The sequence below is a fragment of the Dermacentor andersoni genome, chromosome 5 (genome assembly GCF_023375885.2).
Source record: "Dermacentor andersoni chromosome 5, qqDerAnde1_hic_scaffold, whole genome shotgun sequence".
NCBI classification, from domain to species: Eukaryota; Metazoa; Arthropoda; class Arachnida; order Ixodida; family Ixodidae; genus Dermacentor; species Dermacentor andersoni.
In genome coordinates this window covers 25,853,981-25,873,883 of record NC_092818.1, presented here as the reverse complement: position 1 = coordinate 25,873,883, position 19,903 = coordinate 25,853,981, and the positions used below count along the sequence as shown (strand labels likewise).

Genomic DNA, 19,903 nt, shown 5'->3' with positions numbered 1-19,903 from the left:
TCTAATGCCTCTGAACTGTAGCAAACACTCTGCGTATACATTGCTACATGCTGTGAGATTAAAATGACCTGCAGTTACATTTTTTGTACAACGTGATGACGAGTAAAATATGGATGAGCTGAAACTATGGTTCAATTTAAGAACCCTATAAACAGACAATGAAATGCTCTGCTCGAGTAAGTAGTCGAATGGTAACATTTCATATTCGTGGAATAATGGGGCAGTGTGATCGTAATAATTAGAATAAGGCATAACTCTATTAGTGCGTTTTTGGAGCTTGATAACCGGATTTAATGTAGTTTAACACGCCCATCCCCACGAGTTGATGCGATACCTCAAGTAATTTTCATGAAAGCAAGAAACAGTAGACGTAAAACTGAGCAATCAAAGTACTCGCGGGCTAGAGATAGGCCGTAGCAACCAGATGCTAATCTAGAGCAGACGCTGTTTATGTTATCTTCTCATTGCAGTTGTTTATCAAAAATTAACCCAAGGTATTTGTAAGAACTTCTCTGTTCCAATGAAATGTTACTTATGTGTACGTTTAAAGCTGTAGTATCTACTATTTTGAAGTGTGACTAAAAACAATGTATTTTGTTTTCTTTGCGTTAAGTGTTAATTTATTGCCTGAGAAACAGTCCGAAATTCTCTTTAACTCGAGAGTTACCTGATGACCAAGTTCTGCAATATTATTAAAATTAAATTATGGGGTTTTGCGTGCCAAAACCACTTTCTGATTATGAGGCATGCCATAGTGGAGAACTCCGGAAATTTTGACCAGCTGGGGTTCTTTAACGTGCAACTAAATATAGGTACACGGGTGTTTTCACATTTCACCTCCATCGAAATGCGACGCCGCCGTGGCCATGATTCAATCTCGCGACTCTGCAATATTATCCGCAGTTACTTAATGCATGTATCATCCACGTACATTAATATTTCTACAGAGCCAATTATTTGTTGCAGGTCATTTATATACAAGAGAAAAACAGGGGACCTCATATGCAGCCCTGTGGGACTCCAGTAACGATATATTGTTTTGAATAAGTTATTGATTTTCACGTCCTCAGATTGATCTTTCATATAACTTGATAAGAAGTCGAAAACTTTGCCTCGAAATCCACAATGCTTTAGTTTGTCCAATAATATGCAATGATCCACTGTATCAAATGTTTTACTTAAATCTAACAAAGACACCAAGGAAAACAGCAAAAATTACTTGTAGTTGCTAAGAGAATTAAAGAAATGATAAATTAATGACAATGAAAGTGGATGAAAGAACAACTTGCCGCAGGTGGGGAACGATACCACGTCTTCGAATTACGCGTGCGATGCTCTAGCCAATTGAGTAATCGCGGCGCGGTTTCCCCAACCACTTTCTTTGGCATTTATGTGTTACTACTAGAACTAACCCTGGGAGTGTTAGCCAGTGCCACCACTCACAAACCTTGGCGGCGGATGTCGAACATTCTTTCTGCCGCACGCCTCACGAGCACGCAATCTTTCTGGGTGAAGGCAACTGGTCAATAAACCGCGCGTGCTACCTGAAGGCATCAGTGTTGCCGGATTCGAAAGCCTCGTTATGTAAGAACGAGAAGACAGGGGGTTAACCGAGGGGCCAGACTTTTATTATTCATATCCTCAGAAGTCAATAAACACATACAACTACCAGGAAAGGGAAAGCGAGGAGCAAGCTGGCAACTGCCACCTGAAGGGGCGCAACGCCTGCCTAAGTCAACAAAGACATCAAGGAAAGCACAGGGGAAAAAACTTGTACTCACTAATTGAAATGAAGAAATGATGACTGAAACGGAAGCTGAAGGGGGTTTTCCAGAAAAAATTTGTGAAGAGCTCTACGTAATGGTTTTAAACCCTCTGCATTCGAATATTGCATCGAAATTGAGCCAAAGAAAGCACAAACAGAGTTTATTTTGACGAAAAGTGCAGCAGCAGACTCGGAGCAGCTCGCGCGCCTCGTTTCCGCCTGTGATTGGTCGGGCGCCTCGTTACCTCAACAATGGTGTTTGTCCGGACCGACCGTTGCCGCAACACTTGAAGCACGGTGCAAGGTTATTTTGCTGAGACCGCAATGGTAAATTTCGAGAGCTTGCGTTTCTCCGAGGAGTTCGCCGTTGCTCCCTACATGTACGAGCCGATTGTGAGGAGCCGGCCTCTTCAACAAGCAAAAGATGTTGGTAGCAAACAGTGCTTTCGACGCGAATGAAAGCTAAGGGTTAGCATCTTCCGAGTGAGACATGTTCTTTGGTGAATACGTGTTTTGCAATGCTGCATTCAGTGATCCAGTGAGTTCGTTTCCGGGCTAACAACTGTATAGTGCCGTCCACTTCTGTATAGAGCGCGCGAACGGCTGGCTTTGGTCCGCGAAACCACACCTGGCGACGGTTGCTGAGTTCGAAATAGCGTGCCCAGGAGCATGCGCAACCTAATAAAAAGGCAAACTTGTGCGTGTTGCATTTAATAAGAGGAGATGCTCGTAAGCGCCTTTGTTATCTCGAACAGCCCGCGAGATCGCTTCATTTGTTACGACAGGACCGACGCTCGTTATCAGCCCATACGCTTCATTCTATGACATTTGCCCTGCCGCAAGTGCCCTCAGACCGAGTGCGTATTAAGGTAAACAAAGGCGATTTTCAAAGTCGACACTCGTCAAAAGAAGTTCTGCATGTCTATTAGGCCGTGCATGCTCCTCACACTATCTCGGACCCAGCAACTGCCGCCAGGTGTCGTCCTGCAGAGCAAAGAGGGACGGGAGTCAAAGGTCAGTGGGTCGCCTCGCATTGGGCGCTCACGGGAAGACTACAAATGAAGCTGTGCACGGTGATATGGGCTGGGCTAGTTTTGAAGTGAGGGAAGCTCACAGTAAAATTGAGCATGAAGAACGGTTGAGGAATATGGAAGAAAGTAAATGGGCTGGGAGAATGTTCAGGTATCTGTACAGGAAAAACATTGATTCACAGTGGAGGAAAAGAACTAGGAAGCTTGTCAGCAAGTATGCGACCTGTAGGGTGGGCGACGCAGCAACACAGAAGGTCAAGCGGAAAGTCAGAGAGGCTGAAATAATCTCATGGGTGGGGGCAATGGAAAAGAAACCAGCCATGAGTAACTACTTAAGAGGAAAAAACGAAATCAGGAAAGAAACAATTTATGATAACTCAAAGGGAAGCTCATTACTTTTCGAAGCGAGATCGGGATGTCTTAGAACATACACCTATAAAGCGAGATATAAGAAGGAAGAAGAAGCATGTGCTTGCTGCGGTAAAGCTAGGGAAACGACAGAGCATGTTTTATTAGAATGTGAAGACGTCTACCCAGTGGTCGGTTTAGGCACCACTGGCCTCCTTCAAGCCCTTGGGTTCAGCGGGAGCAGTGAAAAAGCAAACATGTCCGCAGTAGGCATTAGTAAAAGGTGATTGGAGGATTGGTGGTAAAAAAGTAGGGAAACGACAAAAGACGGAGATGTACAAAAGCACAGTTCGCAATAGGGGATCAGAAAATTTGGGCATGTTAGTTCATAGTGTTTTTTTTTTTCATTGTTTAACCTAGGTAGGATATTAGGCAGTATAGTAGCAAGAGCTTGGTGGCGCAACCCACCGCCCCGTTCCAAAGGGGACGCTCACAACGTCCGTCCATCCATCCATCCATCCATACGGCATCTCGCGCGCTCTACATAGCCGTGGACGGCACTGTACTGTCATGTTCCTGCATGCCTCCTCGTGGAGCGTAAGCGGGGATGTTATCGTCGGCCCCAAAGCTGCCGGCAATCTAAAGAGACGGTTTACATGTGGGAAACGTTTTCCGGCTCTTGTAGCATGTGTAGCGACCATCGGCGTGCCAACCGCACGCTAGTCGTAACCGGAGCCGTAAAGGCGGCGAATTCGTTTGGCTACGTGAGACGGCCGGTTTCTCTCGGTGCGCGAGAGAAGGGGGAGCGCAGCGTCCTGGCGTATGCCAGCTTTCAAACGCATGCAAACTTTACACTTGCACTGCGTTATGGTACCTGCATATAGGCTGTTTCACAACACACGTGCAAATAGAAAATTAACTGCGGTTCGCGAGGAAACCTGCGTCAAGGGTGGTAGATAAGCATGCACCTTCCGTTCAGCGTGCCAACGTGAAGGAGCTAGCAGTAAATCAAAATCCAGGTTTGGACGAATGAATAAATGAATAAAACTTTGTTTGAAACGGCTCTTCGTCCGTGCCGTCCGCCGCTTCGGTGCCATGTGATCATGTAGTAGCACCCGGAGCAGGGGGTGCAGTGGCACGCTGGACGTGCCTTATGTGTTGCACACAGAGCGACCAAAAAGCGGCTCGGTGGGGTTCAGGCGGAGCGGTCCAGCTCTCCCAACAGTAAGGAATAGATGGGTTCAGGGAAGAGGTGGGGAGATAGTAAGGCGACGACTGTGCACGGGGGCAGGTCCAGTACATGTGGCGAAAGTCGGGATAACCGCCGCACACCGGGCATGCGGGGTGGCCGCGGCGTTGTTCAATAATATGTTGCATGGCGTCATTCGCCAATGTTAGAGATTGAGCCTGATGACTAGGGAGCCGTCGTGGGGGCTGAAGGAGGGATCGGGGGCCGGAAGGGTACATGCAGACAAGCGCAGTTCGCGGAGCCTAGCATGAATTTGCTTGCGGTGTTCAGCGCGATACATTCTGGCGCAATAGGTATCAGGCCATGGAATAGGAGCGTACGGTATTTTAGACTCGACTCGCGAGCGAGGGAGTGAGCACGCTTATTTCCTTGTATCCCCTGATGGCCCGGCACCCACTCCAAGAGGACGTGAAGTGAGGCATGCTTTTGCATGTGTAGCGCGAGGCATGCCCCACTATGACAGGGAAGTAGGTAGTTTGCGAAAAAACGAAGGGCTTCCTGGCTGTCTGAGCGAACGGTTATGGTTGGCGTGAAGTGAGGGGGAATAGTAATGGCTTCCGATATGGCAAGGATCTCGGCGTCGGTTGGAGGCGGTACTCCGCTATGCCAACGAGTGATGTCCCCCTGAGGGCCGATGACTGCCGTTTTGGATGCGGTCGGCGAGAAGGCGGCGTCAACATAGTAGATGTCATGCGCTGGGTCAGTTAGATGGGATGCCCTCACCTGTCGCCGGCCTGCGTTGCGTTCGGGGTGCATATTCCGGGGTATCGGTCGGACTTCGATTCGAGGAATAGTTTTCCATGGTGGAGGATCGATGGAAAGAGGTGGAAGTGGTGAAGTGTCGTGTCCTAACATTCGCAGGATGGCGCGTCGCTGGGACGAGGTGCTCAGACGGAGATGCTGAGACTCCGGGTGGGCTTGGACCTTCACCTCCAAGGTGCTGTGCAGGGTTGCGCGTTCAATATCGATGCTACGGGCGTACCTGGGAACACCCATTTCAATGCGGTGACATCTTCGCAAAGAAGCCTCGAGTCGTTTGATCTGGGTGCGTGTAAGTGCAACGTATGGCAGGCCATAGAGGATTTGGGAGTATATTGCTGCCTCAGCAGTTTTACGGAGTTCGTGTTCACGCAAGCTTGCGTGGCACTTCCTTACGCGTGTCATCATGTGTATTACTTTACTGGCCTGATGGAGAATGCGCCGTAGCCACTCCGCGCTACGTCCATTCTTTTGCATCAGAAATCCGAGGATGCGGACGGATTTTCTGCGCGGGATGGGTTCGCCGGTCATAGTCAAGGTGATGTGGGCGCGTTCAGCAGCTGCTTTGCGCGTAGAGGAATTGAGTGCGACGACGTACTCTGATTTTTCCGGGGAGCATGTGAGGTCTAGCTGGTGTATGTAGGTGTTGACGTTGAAGTGTGGCTTCCTGTTCGCTTGGGTTTCCGGTTGCACACCAAAGTGTGATGTCGTAAGCGTATATTGCATGGCGTAAACCTGTAACGAGGTTGAGCTTTCCGGGGAGGTCCTTCATCGCCAACTTGGAGAGAGTTGGTGACAGAATGGAACCTTGTGGCGTTCCTCGGTTTATAGGGAAGCACATGGATGGCTGGGTGTCCCGACCCAAGAAGCGCACTTGCCTAGCACTGGGAAAGGCGCAGACGTAGCGAACCATGCGTTCTCCGGGTTTGGTGGCTGCTAGGTTGTCAATGATGGCTTGGTGCAGGACATTATCGAAGGCACGTTTGATATCCACGCCTACAATTGTCCGGAGTTGTGCCGAGCTAGGGTGATCGTATACATCAGTGGTAATTTGCAGGGCCACGTCTTGGGCGCATACGTGCCTGCGGAAGCCGATGAGTGTGTCTGGGAGATGGCCCTGGCTCTCAAGGTGCCATTCTAGTCTCGTCAGGGCCATCTTTTCCATCAATTTTCCCACGCATGATGTGAGGGATATCGGTCGAAGGCTTTTAAGTGTGTTGGGAGGTTTGCCAGGTTTGGAGAGGAAAATAACTAAAGTTTCCTTCCATGAATGTGGAATGTTCCTCGTCTCCCATGCATGGTTATTGAGGTGTAGAAGGTGCTTCCGGTGGTTTTCGGGCAAGTTGCGGAGCATGGTATATGTTATCTTATCCGGACCCGGAGTTGTATTGAGTCGGAGCTGCATGAGCTGACCGCAGCTCCTGGAGTGTAAATGCGGAGTCAATCCCTGGTTGGTGACTGCGGAAAGGGTGCAAGTGGTGGCACTCGCAGTTCTTGGATGATTTCTCCTGTGGAGCGCCCGGTCTGCATTTGATATCGTTGGAGGGCGTAGCGAGCTTTGGCTTGGGCCATGAGAGTGCGAAATATTTGCCATACTCTAGGTGTGTGAAGCTGGCCATTGAGGCCTGGCTCTCCTGAGTTATGGTGTGTATATGTTGGTGGAGCGTCCTATTATTCTTTGGACGGCGCCCCCAGATCACCAGTCTGCGGCGTCGTTCCCAGAGGGCTAACAGGTGAGTGTCAACCTGGGGCTGATCTTCTGTGGCGGCGATGCGGGAAACATGTTGGGACACAACCTGCAGTACATTGTTTGTTCATTCTGTGGGTTTAGTGTTCTCGTCAATCTCATCCAGTTCGAGTCGTTTACGCACCTTGTTCCAGTGAACGAGACAGATGGTTTTGTGGCGGGTGTCCGACTTGGCCTTTGTGTACGCAAGGGAAGCCGGATCTCAATAATAGAGTGATCGCTTCCCAGAGTGTCTTGGGTATTCTCCCATTGAATGTTGTAGCGGCTGATTGACCAAGTGAGATCAGGGTTTGTGTCCTTCTCCTGTGAGTTCCCCAATCTGGTGGGAGTGGTAATGTCGTTTAGGAGAGAGACTTTGTACTTTGACATGAAGGTGTCTAACTTGCGGCCGAGCGCTGATGTTTGGTCATATCCCCAAGAAGGGCGTCGACAGTTGAAGTCTCCGAGGATTAGGCAGTATGGTGAGGTGTTAAGCGTTGCTTGGAGGGGTCGCAGCTTGATAACGGCCGGATATTTTGGTTTGGCGTCCACTAACAGTATAGAATATCTATACTGTGACCATGAACGTTTGTGCTCGTGCTCACGTGCTCAGTAGTCGGTGTATTCATATGCGTAGTGTCGAGTTAGATTGTGGGCAAGGAGCTCTTGACGTAAGTCACCGTCACTGTAGAGTAATTGGATCTGATGTGCCCCGTTGTTTGTTTGTAATACTAGGAGCAACAAAATGTTCATAACCAGCGAGGTGAAAGGCACCGTGGGACTCCTGCAACACAAGAATATCCGGTTCTCTTTTCATGAATAGCATATGTTGCAGGAGATGTTTCTTGCGTCTGAAACCACGACAGTTCCATTGCCATATCGTGAGAGATGGGGACGGTGGGGTTGGAATCGGAGGTGTTTGCCTAGAGTTAGTGGCCATGTTGTGATTCGGAAGGGTTATGGAAAATGGGGCGTTTGTGTGGGTGCATAGTGTCGTCTATATGTTGGAGGCGGGTGGAAATTTACGCAAATTGGTTTGACAAAGTGGTTAGAGTGGTTAGAATGGCACGTTGTATCTGTTCAGTAATTATAGTTGCCATAGTAGGTTCGATCGCTTGTTGTACGATGCAACGAATGCGTGCATCTAACTCCTCTGACAGAAGGCCTGAGCTCAATGGGGAGGGCTGCTGAGTGGGGTCAGTTTCTGGGATAGCTGTACCATTCACCTTTAAAGGCGTAGCCTGCGTCTGGCGCTGGTTAGGTAGTGAAGGCCAGTTAGGGTCGTCAGCAGCAGGCTTAGGTTTACGTAGTTGTTGCCACGAAGGACGGCGCGGATCGTGTTGATCACATTGTGATTTAGCTGTCTGACTCTGTCTGAAGTGCACCTTCTGCTTGTGGGCGGGCTTCAGCTTCTGTTTGGGCCAATTTCGACTGGGCTTTTGGGTGTGACTTTGACTCCGGTCGCGACTGCGGCTACGGCTACAGCTGCAGTCGGCGTCAAGTGCCGAAAACAAGTTGCTTGTTGGCACGCCGGAGTCTTCTCGAGTAGGCGGTCGTTAGAATTGGTGGGCTGCTTGGTGATTTGGATTAATCCGTGTCAGTGGTTTGCGTCGGCGAAGTGCCTCCTCTGAAGCGTGGCGGTGTGCGCAGTTTACGTCCGTGGCCGGGTGGTCCCCCCCCCCCCCCCCCGCAGTTGCAGCAGTGCATATCGCACTCGTGAGGAGTTGTTGACGTGTGAGTTCCAGGGTGGAAATGTTGCCCACAGGATCTGCAGCACGAATATGTCCAGGCATTGGGGCAGACATCATATCTGTGTTTCAGGTTGTAACATTGCCAGCACTGAAGGCATTTCGGCTTGGGTGGGTACAGCTGGTAGACCGCTGAAAACAGGATGGCGCTCTTTGGTATTTCAGGGCCCTCTATTGTGATGATGAGAGACGCCGTCTTGCCAAGTCACCGAGAAGACAGGATTTGTCGGCCCGGAATAAGGAGTTCTTCGCGTACGGCATCTTCAGAAAAGAATAGTGGCACACTGTGCAGAACGGCGCGGCCGTTCTGTGGGTCGTTGGTGCTGTACGCACTCACAGGGTGCGGTTTTCCGCCGACATCCACGGACTGTAAGGCGAGTAGTTTGGTGGTGGCCGATGCACGGTACGTGTCGATGGCGATGAGATTTTGGGCGGTTCGAATTTTCAAGATTGTGTCCTGCCTCTCAAACTAGGAGCGGGCTGCACGACGAATTTGTAGGCTCAAGTCGATTGGAGCTATAGAAGAGAGGTTGAAGCCATCGGTCAACTTCGAGACTATAGTGGTGGCCTCGTCCTGACGTGGTGCTGAAGAGGTCACGCACGTAAATGCTCCCTGTGAAGCGTCACCAAAGTCCATGACCTGTGGGTTCAGCGTGGGGGATTGCGCAGGCTGCGATGCAGTCGTAGCTGTCGAGAGCGGCGGATTCATACCGAGCGCGGCAGCGGCGGCGGCGAAGCGCCTGCAGTGTGGCGCGGGGTCGGGGGGCCTGTAGTGGGGCCGGCCGAGGCCGCCGATGTTTAGGCGAGGCGCAGTGCGGCGGGCCAACGTTCGTCCAGCGATGACAGGGAGCTCTCAGAGTTCGGCGGAGCTCTCGTTGCGCACGTCCACTCGGGACGAGCATTGAGCGCCGAATTGTTTGCACGAGTTCATGTATTGATAAGGTCTTCCAAGACCAGATACCATCCGTCCACCCGCACCCGTCCCGTCTCTATGTGTTCGTTGCCCCAACCTTTTTGCGCTGCGTTTAGAAAGCCTGCTAGCAGCAAGTCATACTCTCACTCATTCACGCATTATTCATAAACTCTGGTAGTAATCGTAGTCACGGAAGTGGTTAGAGCACAGCATTGTTGTTCTTGAGCACTTGAAATTCTTTCGATTCACAGCAGACTTCCATTTAGCTGAAAGCTTCTTGTCTTGCGGTAAGCAATGGAACATCGGAACACCGTCGTAGCCGCTGGTGTTCGTGCAACCGTAGGCTGCACAGAACGCCGGTGTGATCAGTCCACCACTTCCACTAATGATCCGCTAGGCAACTACCAATGCTGCGCACGCATACCATCACTCTACATGGACACAAAGAAATGTATGGTCGAGCAAGGCAGATTATGACCGCATGCACGTAGAAACAAGCACAATGAGGCACCATCGCGGAGACGGCGAAGGAACGGAACACCAGTGCTGACGTCACTACACCGCGCTTTCCGGTCTCCGCTCGCATCGTCAGTGTCAGCAGCTGCGCGCGACGCTCGACGAGGGCGGAGCCATAGCGCAATTCTATAAACGACGATTACGTCGCTCCTAAGTGAAAAATCCCCCCCCCCCCCCAAATTTTAGCTGCACGGTTTAAAAGGTTCTCGCATCCGTATATGGGCGTCTTAGTGAATTCGACAGACTCTTCAGCTTCCCTTTAATGGAAATGAAAGTCGATGAAAAACAACTTGCCGCAGGTGGGCAACGAACCCACGTCTTCGCATCACGCGTAATGCGAAGACGTGGGAACGTTCCCAGTACGTCGTGCTGTTGACACAGCTGCCGAACCACTCTGATGAATTGCCTAGAATCCGTGCTGTTTATAAGGATGCGCATAAGGCCCTGCCACGCCGGATGCGGCCTGATAGCGAACCACAGTTGACTGTAGTACGCCTGTGCTCTGGTCTACGTCTGTCTCCGTCACCACTTGTAGCGACACCATGCAATAGGAAAGCCTACAGCGATCAAAACACGGCTGCAGAACAACTCTGATGAATCGCGTGGAATCCGTGCTGATTATAAGGATGCACAGAAGGTCCTGCCACGCCGGATGCGGCCTGATAGCGAACCCCACTTGACTGTAGTACGCCTGCGTGCTGGTCTACTTGTCCGTCTCCGCCGCCACTTGTAGCAACACCATGCAATAGGAAAGCCTGCAGCGATGAAAACACGGCTGCCGAGCAACTCTAATCAATAGCGTGGAATCCATGCTGCCTATAAGGATGCACAAAAGGCCCTGCGACACCGGATGTGCCCTGATAGTGAACCACAGTTGACTGTAGTATGCCTCCGCGCTGGTCTACTTATCTGTCTCCGTCACCACTTGTAGCCACACCATGTAATAGGAAAGCCTGCAGTGATGAAAACACGGCTCTAGAACAACTCTCATCAATCACGTGGAATTTGTGCTGCCTATAATGATGCACAGAAGGCCCTGCCGCGCCGCATGCGACCTGATAGTGAACCACAGTTGACTGTAATACGCCTCCGCGCTGGTCTACTTGTCCGTCTCCGTCACTACTTGTAGCCACACCCTGCAATAGGAAAGCCTGCAGCGATGAAAACACGGCTGCCGAGCAACTCTGATCAATCGCGTGTAATCCGTGCTGCCTATAAGGTTGCACAGAAGGTCCTGCCAGGCCGGTAGTGGCCTGATAGTCAAACCACAGTTGACTGTAGTACGCCTGCGTGCTGGTCCACTTGTCCGTCTCCGCCACCACTTGTAGCGACACCTTGCAATAGGAAAGCCTGCAGCGATGAAAGCACGGCGGCCAAGCAACTCTGATCAATAGCGTGGAATCCGTGCTGCCTGTAAGGATGCACAGAAGGCCCTGCCACGCCGGATGCGGCCTGATAGGGAACCACAGCTGACTGCAGTAGGCCTGCATGCTGGTCTAATTGTCCGTCTCTGTCACCACTTGTAACGACACCATGCTAGGAAAAACTGCAACGATGATAAAATAGTAGCTTTAGCGCGTCGTGCTGTTGACACGGCTGCCGAACCACTCTGATAAATTACCTGGAATGCATGCTGCCTATAAGGATGCACAAAAGGCCCTGCCCCGCCAGCTGCGGCCTGGTAGTGAACCATAGTTGACTGTAGTATGCCTGCGTGCTGGTCTACTTGTCCGTCTCCGCCACCACTTGTCGCTGCACCATGCTATAGGAAAGCCTGCAGCGATGAAAACACGGCTGCCGAATAACTCTGATAAATCACCTGGTACCCGTGCTGCATATAATGATGCACAGAAAGCCCTGCCACGCCGAATGCGGCCTGGTAGTGAACCATAGTTGCCTGTAGTATGCCTGCGCGCTGGTCTACTTGTCCGTCTACTCCACCACTTGTAGCTGCACCATGCTATAGGAAAGCCTACAGCGATGAAAACACGGCTGCCGAATAACTCTGATAAATTGCCTGGTAAACGTGCTGCATATAAGGATGCACAGAAGGCCCTGCCACGCCGAATGCAGCCTGGTAGTGAACCATAGTTGCCTGTAGTATGCCTGCGCACTGGTCTACTTGTCCGGCTCCGCCAGCACTTGTAGCTACACCATGCTATAGGAAAGCCTGCAGCGATGAAAACACGGCTGCCGAATAACTCTGATAAATCACCTAATATTCGGGCTGCATGTAAGGATGCACAGAAGGCCCTGCCACCCCGCATGCGGCCTGGTAGTGAACCATAGTTGCCTGTAGTATGCCTGCGCGCTGGTCTACTTGTCCGTCTCCGCCAGCACTTGTAGCTATACCATGCTATAAGAAAGCCTGCAGCGATGAAAACACGGCTACCGAATAACTCTGATAAATCACCTGGTATTCATGCTGCATGTAAGGATGCACAGAAGGCCCTGCCAAGCCGCATGCGGCCTGATTGTGAACCATATCGGACTGTAGTATGCCTGTGCGCTTGTCTACTTGTCCGTCTCCGCCAGCACTTGTAGCTACACCATGCTATAGGAAAGCCTGCAGCGATGAAAACACGGCTGCTGAATAACTCTGATAAATAACCTGGTATTCGGGCTGCATGTAAGGATGCACAGAAGGCCCTGCCAGGCCGCATGCGGCCTGGTAGTGAACCATAGTTACCTGTAGTGTGCCTGCGCGCTGGTCTACATGTCCGTCTCCGCCACCACTTTTCGCTGCACCATGCTATAGGAAAGCCTGCAGCGATGAAAACACGGCTGCCGAATAACTCTGATAAATCACCTGGTACCCGTGCTGCATATAATGATGCACAGAAAGCCCTGCAACGCCGAATGCGGCCAGATGGTAAACCATAGCTGACTGTACTATGCATGCCCGCTGGTCTACATGTCCGTCTCCTCCACCAATTGTATCTGCACCATGGTATAGGAAAGCCTGCAGCGATGAAAACATGGCTGCCGAATAACTCTGATTGATCACCTGGTATCCGTGCTGCATATAATGATGCATAGAAGGCCCTGCCACGCCGAATGCGGCCTGATAGTGAACCATATCGGACTGTAGTATGCCTGCGCGCTGGTCTACTTGTCCGTCTCCGCCACCACTTCTAGCTACACCATGCTATAGGAAAGCCTGCAGCGATGAAAACAAGGCTGCCGAATAACTCTGATAAATCACCTGGTACCTGTGCTGCATATAATGATGCATAGAAGGCCCTACCACGCCAAATGCGGCCTGGTAGTGAACCATAGTTGCCTGTAGTATGCCTGCGCGCTGGTCTACTTGTCCGTCTCCGCCAGCACTTGTAGCTACACCACGCTATAGGAAAGCCTGCAGCGATGAAAACACGGCTGCCGAATAACTCTGATAAATCACCTGGTAAATGTGCTGCATATAAGGATGCACAGAGGCCCTGCCCCGCCGAATGCGGCCTGGTAGTGAACCATAGTTGCCTGTAGTATGCCTGCGCGCTGGTCTACTTGTCCGTCTCCGCCAGCACTTGTAGCTACACCATGCTATAGGAAAGCCTGCAGCGATGAAAACACGGCTGCCGAATAACTCTGATAAATCACCTGGTTTTCGTGTTGCATGTAAGGATGCACAGAAGGCCCTGCCAAGCCGCACGCGGCCTGATAGTGAACCATATCGGACTGTAGTATGCATGCCCGCTGGTCTACATGTCCGTCTCCTCCACCATTTGTATCCGCACCAAGGTATAGGAAAGCCTGCAGCGATGAAAACATGGCTGCCGAATAACTCTGATAGATCACCTGGTATCCGTGCTGCATATAATGATGCATAGAAGGCCCTGCCACGCCGAATGCGGCCTGATAGTAAACCATATCGGACTGTAGTATGCCTGCGCGCTGGTCTACTTGTCCGTCTCCGCCACCACTTCTAGCTACACCATGCTATAGGAAAGCCTGCAGCGATGAAAACACGGCTGCCGAATAACTCTGATAAATCACCTGGTACCTGTGCTGCATATAATCATGCATAGAAGGCCCTGCCACGCCAAATGCGGCCTGGTAGTGAACCATAGTTGCCTGTAGTATGCCTGCGCGCTGGTCTACTTGTCCGTCTCCGCCAGCACTTGTAGCTACACCACGCTATAGGAAAGCCTGCAGCGATGAAAACACGGCTGCCGAATAACTCTGATAAATCACCTGGTAAATGTGCTGCATATAAGGATGCACAGAGGCCCTGCCCCGCCGAATGCGGCCTGGTAGTGAACCATAGTTGCCTGTAGTATGCCTGCGCGCTGGTCTACTTGTCCGTCTCCGCCAGCACTTGTAGCTACACCATGCTATCGGAAAGCCTGCAGCGATGAAAACACGGCTGCCGAATAACTCTGATAAATCACCTGGTACCTGTGCTGCATATAATGATGCATAGAAGGCCCTGCCACGCCAAATGCGGCCTGGTAGTGAACCATAGTTGCCTGTAGTATGCCTGCGCGCTGGTCTACTTGTCAGTCTCCGCCAGCACTTGTAGCTACACCATGCTATAGGAAAGCCTGCAGCGATGAAAACACGGCTGCCGAATAACTATGATAAATCCCCTGGTAAACGTGCTGCATATAAGGATGCACAGAAGGCCCTGCCACGCCGAATGCGGCCTGGTAGTGAACCATAGTTGCCTGTAGTATGCCTGCGCGCTGGTCTACTTGTCCGTCTCCTCCACCACTTGCAGCTGCACCATGCTATAGGAAAGCCTACAGCGATGAAAACACGGCTGCCGAATAACTCTGATAAATTGCCTGGTAAACGTGCTGCATATAAGGATGCACAGAAGGCCCTGCCACGCAGAATGCGGCCTGGTAGTGAACCATAGTTATCTGTAGTATGCCTGCGCACTGGTCTACTTGTCCGTCTCCACCAGCACTTGTAGCTACACCATGCTATAGGAAAGCCTGCAGCGATGAAAACACGGCTGCCGAATAACTCTGATAAATCCCCTGGTATTCGGGCTGCATGTAAGGATGCACAGAAGGCCCTGCCACGCCGCATGCGGCCTGGTAGTGAACCATAGTTACCTGTAGTGTGCCTGCGCGCTGGTCTACATGTCCGTCTCCGCCAGCACTTGTAGCTACACCATGCTATAGGAAAGCCTGCAGCGATGAAAACACGGCTGCCGAATAACTGATAAATCCCCAGGTATTCGTGCTGCATGTAAGGATGCACAGAAGGCCCTGCCAAGCCGCATGCGGCCTGGTAGTGAACCATAGCTGACTGTAGTATGCCTGCGCGCTGGTCTACTTGTCCGTCTCCGCCAGCACTTGTAGCTACACCATGCTATAGGAAAGCCTGCAGCGATGAAAACACGGCTGCTGAATAACTCTGATAAATCACCTGGAATTCGTGCTGCATGTAAGGATGCACAGAACGCCCTGCCACGCCTAATGCGGCCTGATAGTGAACCATAGTTGGCTGTAGTATGCCTGCGCGCTGGTCTACTTGTCCGTCTCCACCACCACTTGTAGCTGCACCATGCTATAGGAAAGCCTGCAGCGATGAAAACACGGCTGCCGAATAACTCTGATAAATCACCTGGTTTTCGTGCTGCATATAATGATGCACAGAAAGCCCTGCCACACCGAATGCGGCCTGATAGTGAACCATAGTTGACTAGTACGCCTGCGTGCTGGTCCACTTGTCCGTCTCCGCCATCACTTGTAGCGACACCTTGCAATAGGAAAGCCTGCAGCGATGAAAACACGGCTGCCGAGCAACTCTGATCAATAGCGTGGAATCCGTGCTGCCTATAAGGTTGCACAGAAGGTCCTGCCAGGCCGGTAGTGGCCTGATAGTCAAACCACAGTTGACTGTAGTACGCCTGCGTGCTGGTCCACTTGTCCGTCTCCGCCACCACTTGTAGCGACACCTTGCAATAGGAAAGCCTGCAGCGATGAAAGCACGGCTGCCGAGCAACTCTGATCAATAGCGTGGAATCCGTGCTGCCTATAAGGATGCACAGAAGGCCCTGCCACGCCGGATGCGGCCTGATAGGGAACCACAGCTGACTGCAGTAGGCCTGCATGCTGGTCTAATTGTCCGTCTCTGTCACCACTTGTAACGACACCATGCTAGGAAAAACTGCAACGATGATAAAATAGTAGCTTTAGCGCGTCGTGCTGTTGACACGGCTGCCGAACGACTCTGATAAATTACCTGGAATGCATGCTGCCTATAAGGATGCACAAAAGGCCCTGCCCCGCCAGCTGCGGCCTGGTAGTGAACCAAAGTTGACTGTAGTATGCCTGCCCGCTGGTCTACATGTCCGTCTCCTCCACCATTTGTATCTGCACCATGGTATAGGAAAGCCTGCAGCGATGAAAACATGGCTGCCGAATAACTCTGATAAATCACCTGGTATCCGTGCTGCATATAATGATGCATAGAAGGCCCTGCCACGCCGAATGCGGCCTGATAGTGAACCATATCGGACTGTAGTATGCCTGCGCGCTGGTCTACTTGTCCGTCTCCGCCACCACGTTTAGCTACACCATGCTATAGGAAAGCCTGCAGCGATGAAAACACGGCTGCCGAATAACTCTGATAAATCACCTGGTAAACGTGCTGCATATAAGGATGCACAGAAGGCCCTGCCACGCCGAATGCGGCCTGGTAGTGAACCATAGTTGCCTGTAGTATGCCTGCGCGCTGGTCTACTTGTCCGTCTACTCCACCACTTGTAGCTGCACCATGCAATAGGAAAGCCTACACGAATGAAAACACGGCTGCCGAATAACTCTGATAAATTGCCTGGTAAACGTGCTGCATATAAGGATGCACAGAAGGCCCTGCCACGCCGAATGCGGCCTGGTAGTGAACCATAGTTGCCTGTAGTATGCCTGCGCACTGGTCTACTTGTCCGTCTCCGCCAGCACTTGTAGCTACACCATGCTATAGGAAAGCCTGCAGCGATGAAAACACGGCTGCCGAATAACTCTGATAAATCACCTGGTATTCGGGCTGCATGTAAGGATGCACAGAAGGCCCTGCCACGCCGCATGCGGCCTGGTAGTGAACCATAGTTGCCTGTAGTATGCCTGCGCGCTGGTCTACTTGTCCGTCTCCGCCAGCACTTGTAGCTACACCATGCTATAGGAAAGCCTGCAGCGATGAAAACACGGCTGCCGAATAACTCTGATAAATCACCTGGTATTCATGCTGCATGTAAGGATGCACAGAAGGCCCTGCCAAGCCGCATGCGGCCTGATAGTGAACCATATCGGACTGTAGTATGCCTGTGCGCTTGTCTACTTGTCCGTCTCCGCCAGCACTTGTAGCTACACCATGCTATAGGAAAGCCTGCAGCGATGAAAACACGGCTGCTGAATAACTCTGATAAATCACCTGGTATTCGGGCTGCATGTAAGGATACACAGAAGGCCCTGCCAGGCCGCATGCGGCCTGGTAGTGAACCATAGTTACCTGTAGTGTGCCTGCGCGCTGGTCTACTTGTCCGTCTCCGCCACCACTTGTCGCTGCACCATGCTATAGGAAAGCCTGCAGCGATGAAAACACGGCTGCCGAATAACTCTGATAAATCACCTGCTAAATGTGCTGCATATAAGGATGCACAGAGGCCCTGCCCCGCCGAATGCGGCCTGGTAGTGAACCATAGTTTCCTGTAGTATGCCTGCGCGCTGGTCTACTTGTCCGTCTCCGCCAGCACTTGTAGCTACACCATGCTATAGGAAAGCCTGCAGCGATGAAAACACGGCTGCCGAATAACTCTGATAAATCACCTGGTATTCGGGCTGCATGTAAGAATGCACAGAAGGCCCTGCCACGCCGAATGCGGCCTGGTAGTGAACCATAGTTGCCTGTAGTATGCCTGCGCACTGGTCTACTTGTCCGTCTCCGCCAGCACTTGTAGCTACACCATGCTATAGGAAAGCCTGCAGCGATGAAAACACGGCTGCCGAATAACTCTGATAAATCACCTGGTATTCGGGCTGCATGTAAGGATGCACAGAAGGCCCTGCCACGCCGCATGCGCCCTGGTAGTGAACCATAGTTGCCTGTAGTATGCCTGCGCGCTGGTCTACTTGTCCGTCTCCGCCAGCACTTGTAGCTACACCATGCTATAGGAAAGCCTGCAGCGATGAAAACACGGCTGCCGAATAACTCTGATATATCACCTGGTATTCATGCTGCATGTAAGGATGCACAGAAGGCCCTGCCAAGCCGCATGCGGCCTGATAGTGAACCATATCGGACTGTAGTGGGCCTGTGCGCTTGTCTGCTTGTCCGTCTCCGCCAGCACTTGTAGCTACACCATGCTATAGGAAAGCCTGCAGCGATGAAAACACGGCTGCTGAATAACTCTGATAAATCACCTGGTATTCGGGCTGCATATAAGGATGCACAGAAGGCCCTGCCAGGCCGCATGCGGCCTGGTAGTGAACCATATTTACCTGTAGTGTGCCTGCGCGCTGGTCTACATGTCCGTCTCCACCACCACTTGTCGCTGAACCATGCTATAGGAAAGCCTGCAGCGATGAAAACACGGCTGCCGAATAACTCTGATAAATCACCTGGTACCCGTGCTGCATATAATGATGCACAGATAGCCCTGCCACGCCGAATGCGGCCAGACGGTAAACCATAGCTGACTGTAGTATGCATGCCCGCTGGTCTACATGTCCGTCTCCTCCACCATTTGTATCTGCACCAAGGTATAGGAAAGCCTGCAGCGATGAAAACATGGCTGCCGAATAACTCTGATAGATCACCTGGTATCCGTGCTGCATATAATGATGCATAGAAGGCCCTGCCACGCCGAATGCGGCCTGATAGTGAACCATATCGGACTGTAGTATGCCTGCGCGCTGGTCTACTTGTCCGTCTCCGCCACCACTTCTAGCTACACCATGCTATAGGAAAGCCTGCAGCGATGAAAACACGGCTGCCGAATAACTCTGATAAATCACCTGGTATTTGGGCTGCATGTAAGGATGCACAGAAGGCCCTGCCACGCCGAATGCGGCCTGGTAGTGAACCATAGTTGCCTGTAATATGCCTGCGCACTGGTCTACTTGTCCGTCTCCGCCAGCACTTGTAGCTACACCATGCTATAGGAAAGCCTGCAGCGATGAAAACACGGCTGCCGAATAACTCTGATAAATCACCTGGTATTCGGGCTGCATGTAAGGATGCACAGAAGGCCCTGCCACGCCGCATGCGGCCTGGTAGTGAACCATAGTTGCCTGTAGTATGCCTGCGCGCTGGTCTACTTGTCTGTCTCCGCCAGCACTTGTAGCTACACCATGCTATAGGAAAGCCTGCAGCGATGAAAACACGGCTGCCGAATAACTCTGATAAATCACCTGGTATTCGGGCTGCATGTAAGGATGCACAGAAGGCCCTGCCACGCCGCATGCGGCCTGGTAGTGAACCGTAGTTGCCTGTAGTATGCCTGCGCGCTGGTCTACTTGTCCGTCTCCGCCAGCACTTGTAGCTACACCATGCTATAGGAAAGCCTGCAGCGATGAAAACACGGCTGCCGAATAACTCTGATAAATCACCTGGTATTCATGCTGCATGTAAGGATGCACCGAAGGCCCTGCCAAGCCGCATGCGGCCTGATAGTGAACCATATCGGACTGTAGTATGCCTGTGCGCTTGTCTACTTGTCCGTCTACGCCAGCACTTGTAGCTACACCATGCTATAGGAAAGCCTGCAGCGATGAAAACACGGCAGCTGAATAACTCTGATAAATCACCTGGTATTCGGGCTGCATGTAAGGATGCACAGAAGGCCCTGCCAGGCCGCATGCGGCCTGGTAGTGAACCATAGTTGGCTGTAGTAT

The 19,903-nt window shown here is 51.5% G+C and overlaps 1 protein-coding gene across 1 annotated transcript; it reads right to left on the bottom strand.

Annotated features, from left to right (window-relative positions):
- Positions 1-2,708: 2,708 nt before the first annotated feature.
- Positions 2,709-6,308, bottom strand: LOC126529880 (uncharacterized). Its single transcript, XM_050177341.1, has 2 exons — positions 5,888-6,308; positions 2,709-2,749 (listed from the first exon to the last, which is right to left on the bottom strand). Exons 1-2 carry the CDS (start codon positions 6,306-6,308, stop codon positions 2,709-2,711), a joined length of 462 nt encoding a protein of 153 aa, XP_050033298.1.
- Between the last annotated feature and the right edge of the window lie 13,595 nt (positions 6,309-19,903).

Bases quoted from the DNA above. Each gene is read 5' to 3' on its own strand.
- LOC126529880 (XM_050177341.1), bottom strand. From the start codon at position 6,308: ATGGCCCTGACGAGACTAGAATGGCACCTTGAGAGCCAGGGCCATCTC. The intron at 2,750-5,887 runs GTTTACGCCATG...TTTGCTCTGCAG, and splicing joins AAAGCTCAACCTCGTTACAG to GACGACACCTGGCGGCAGTT.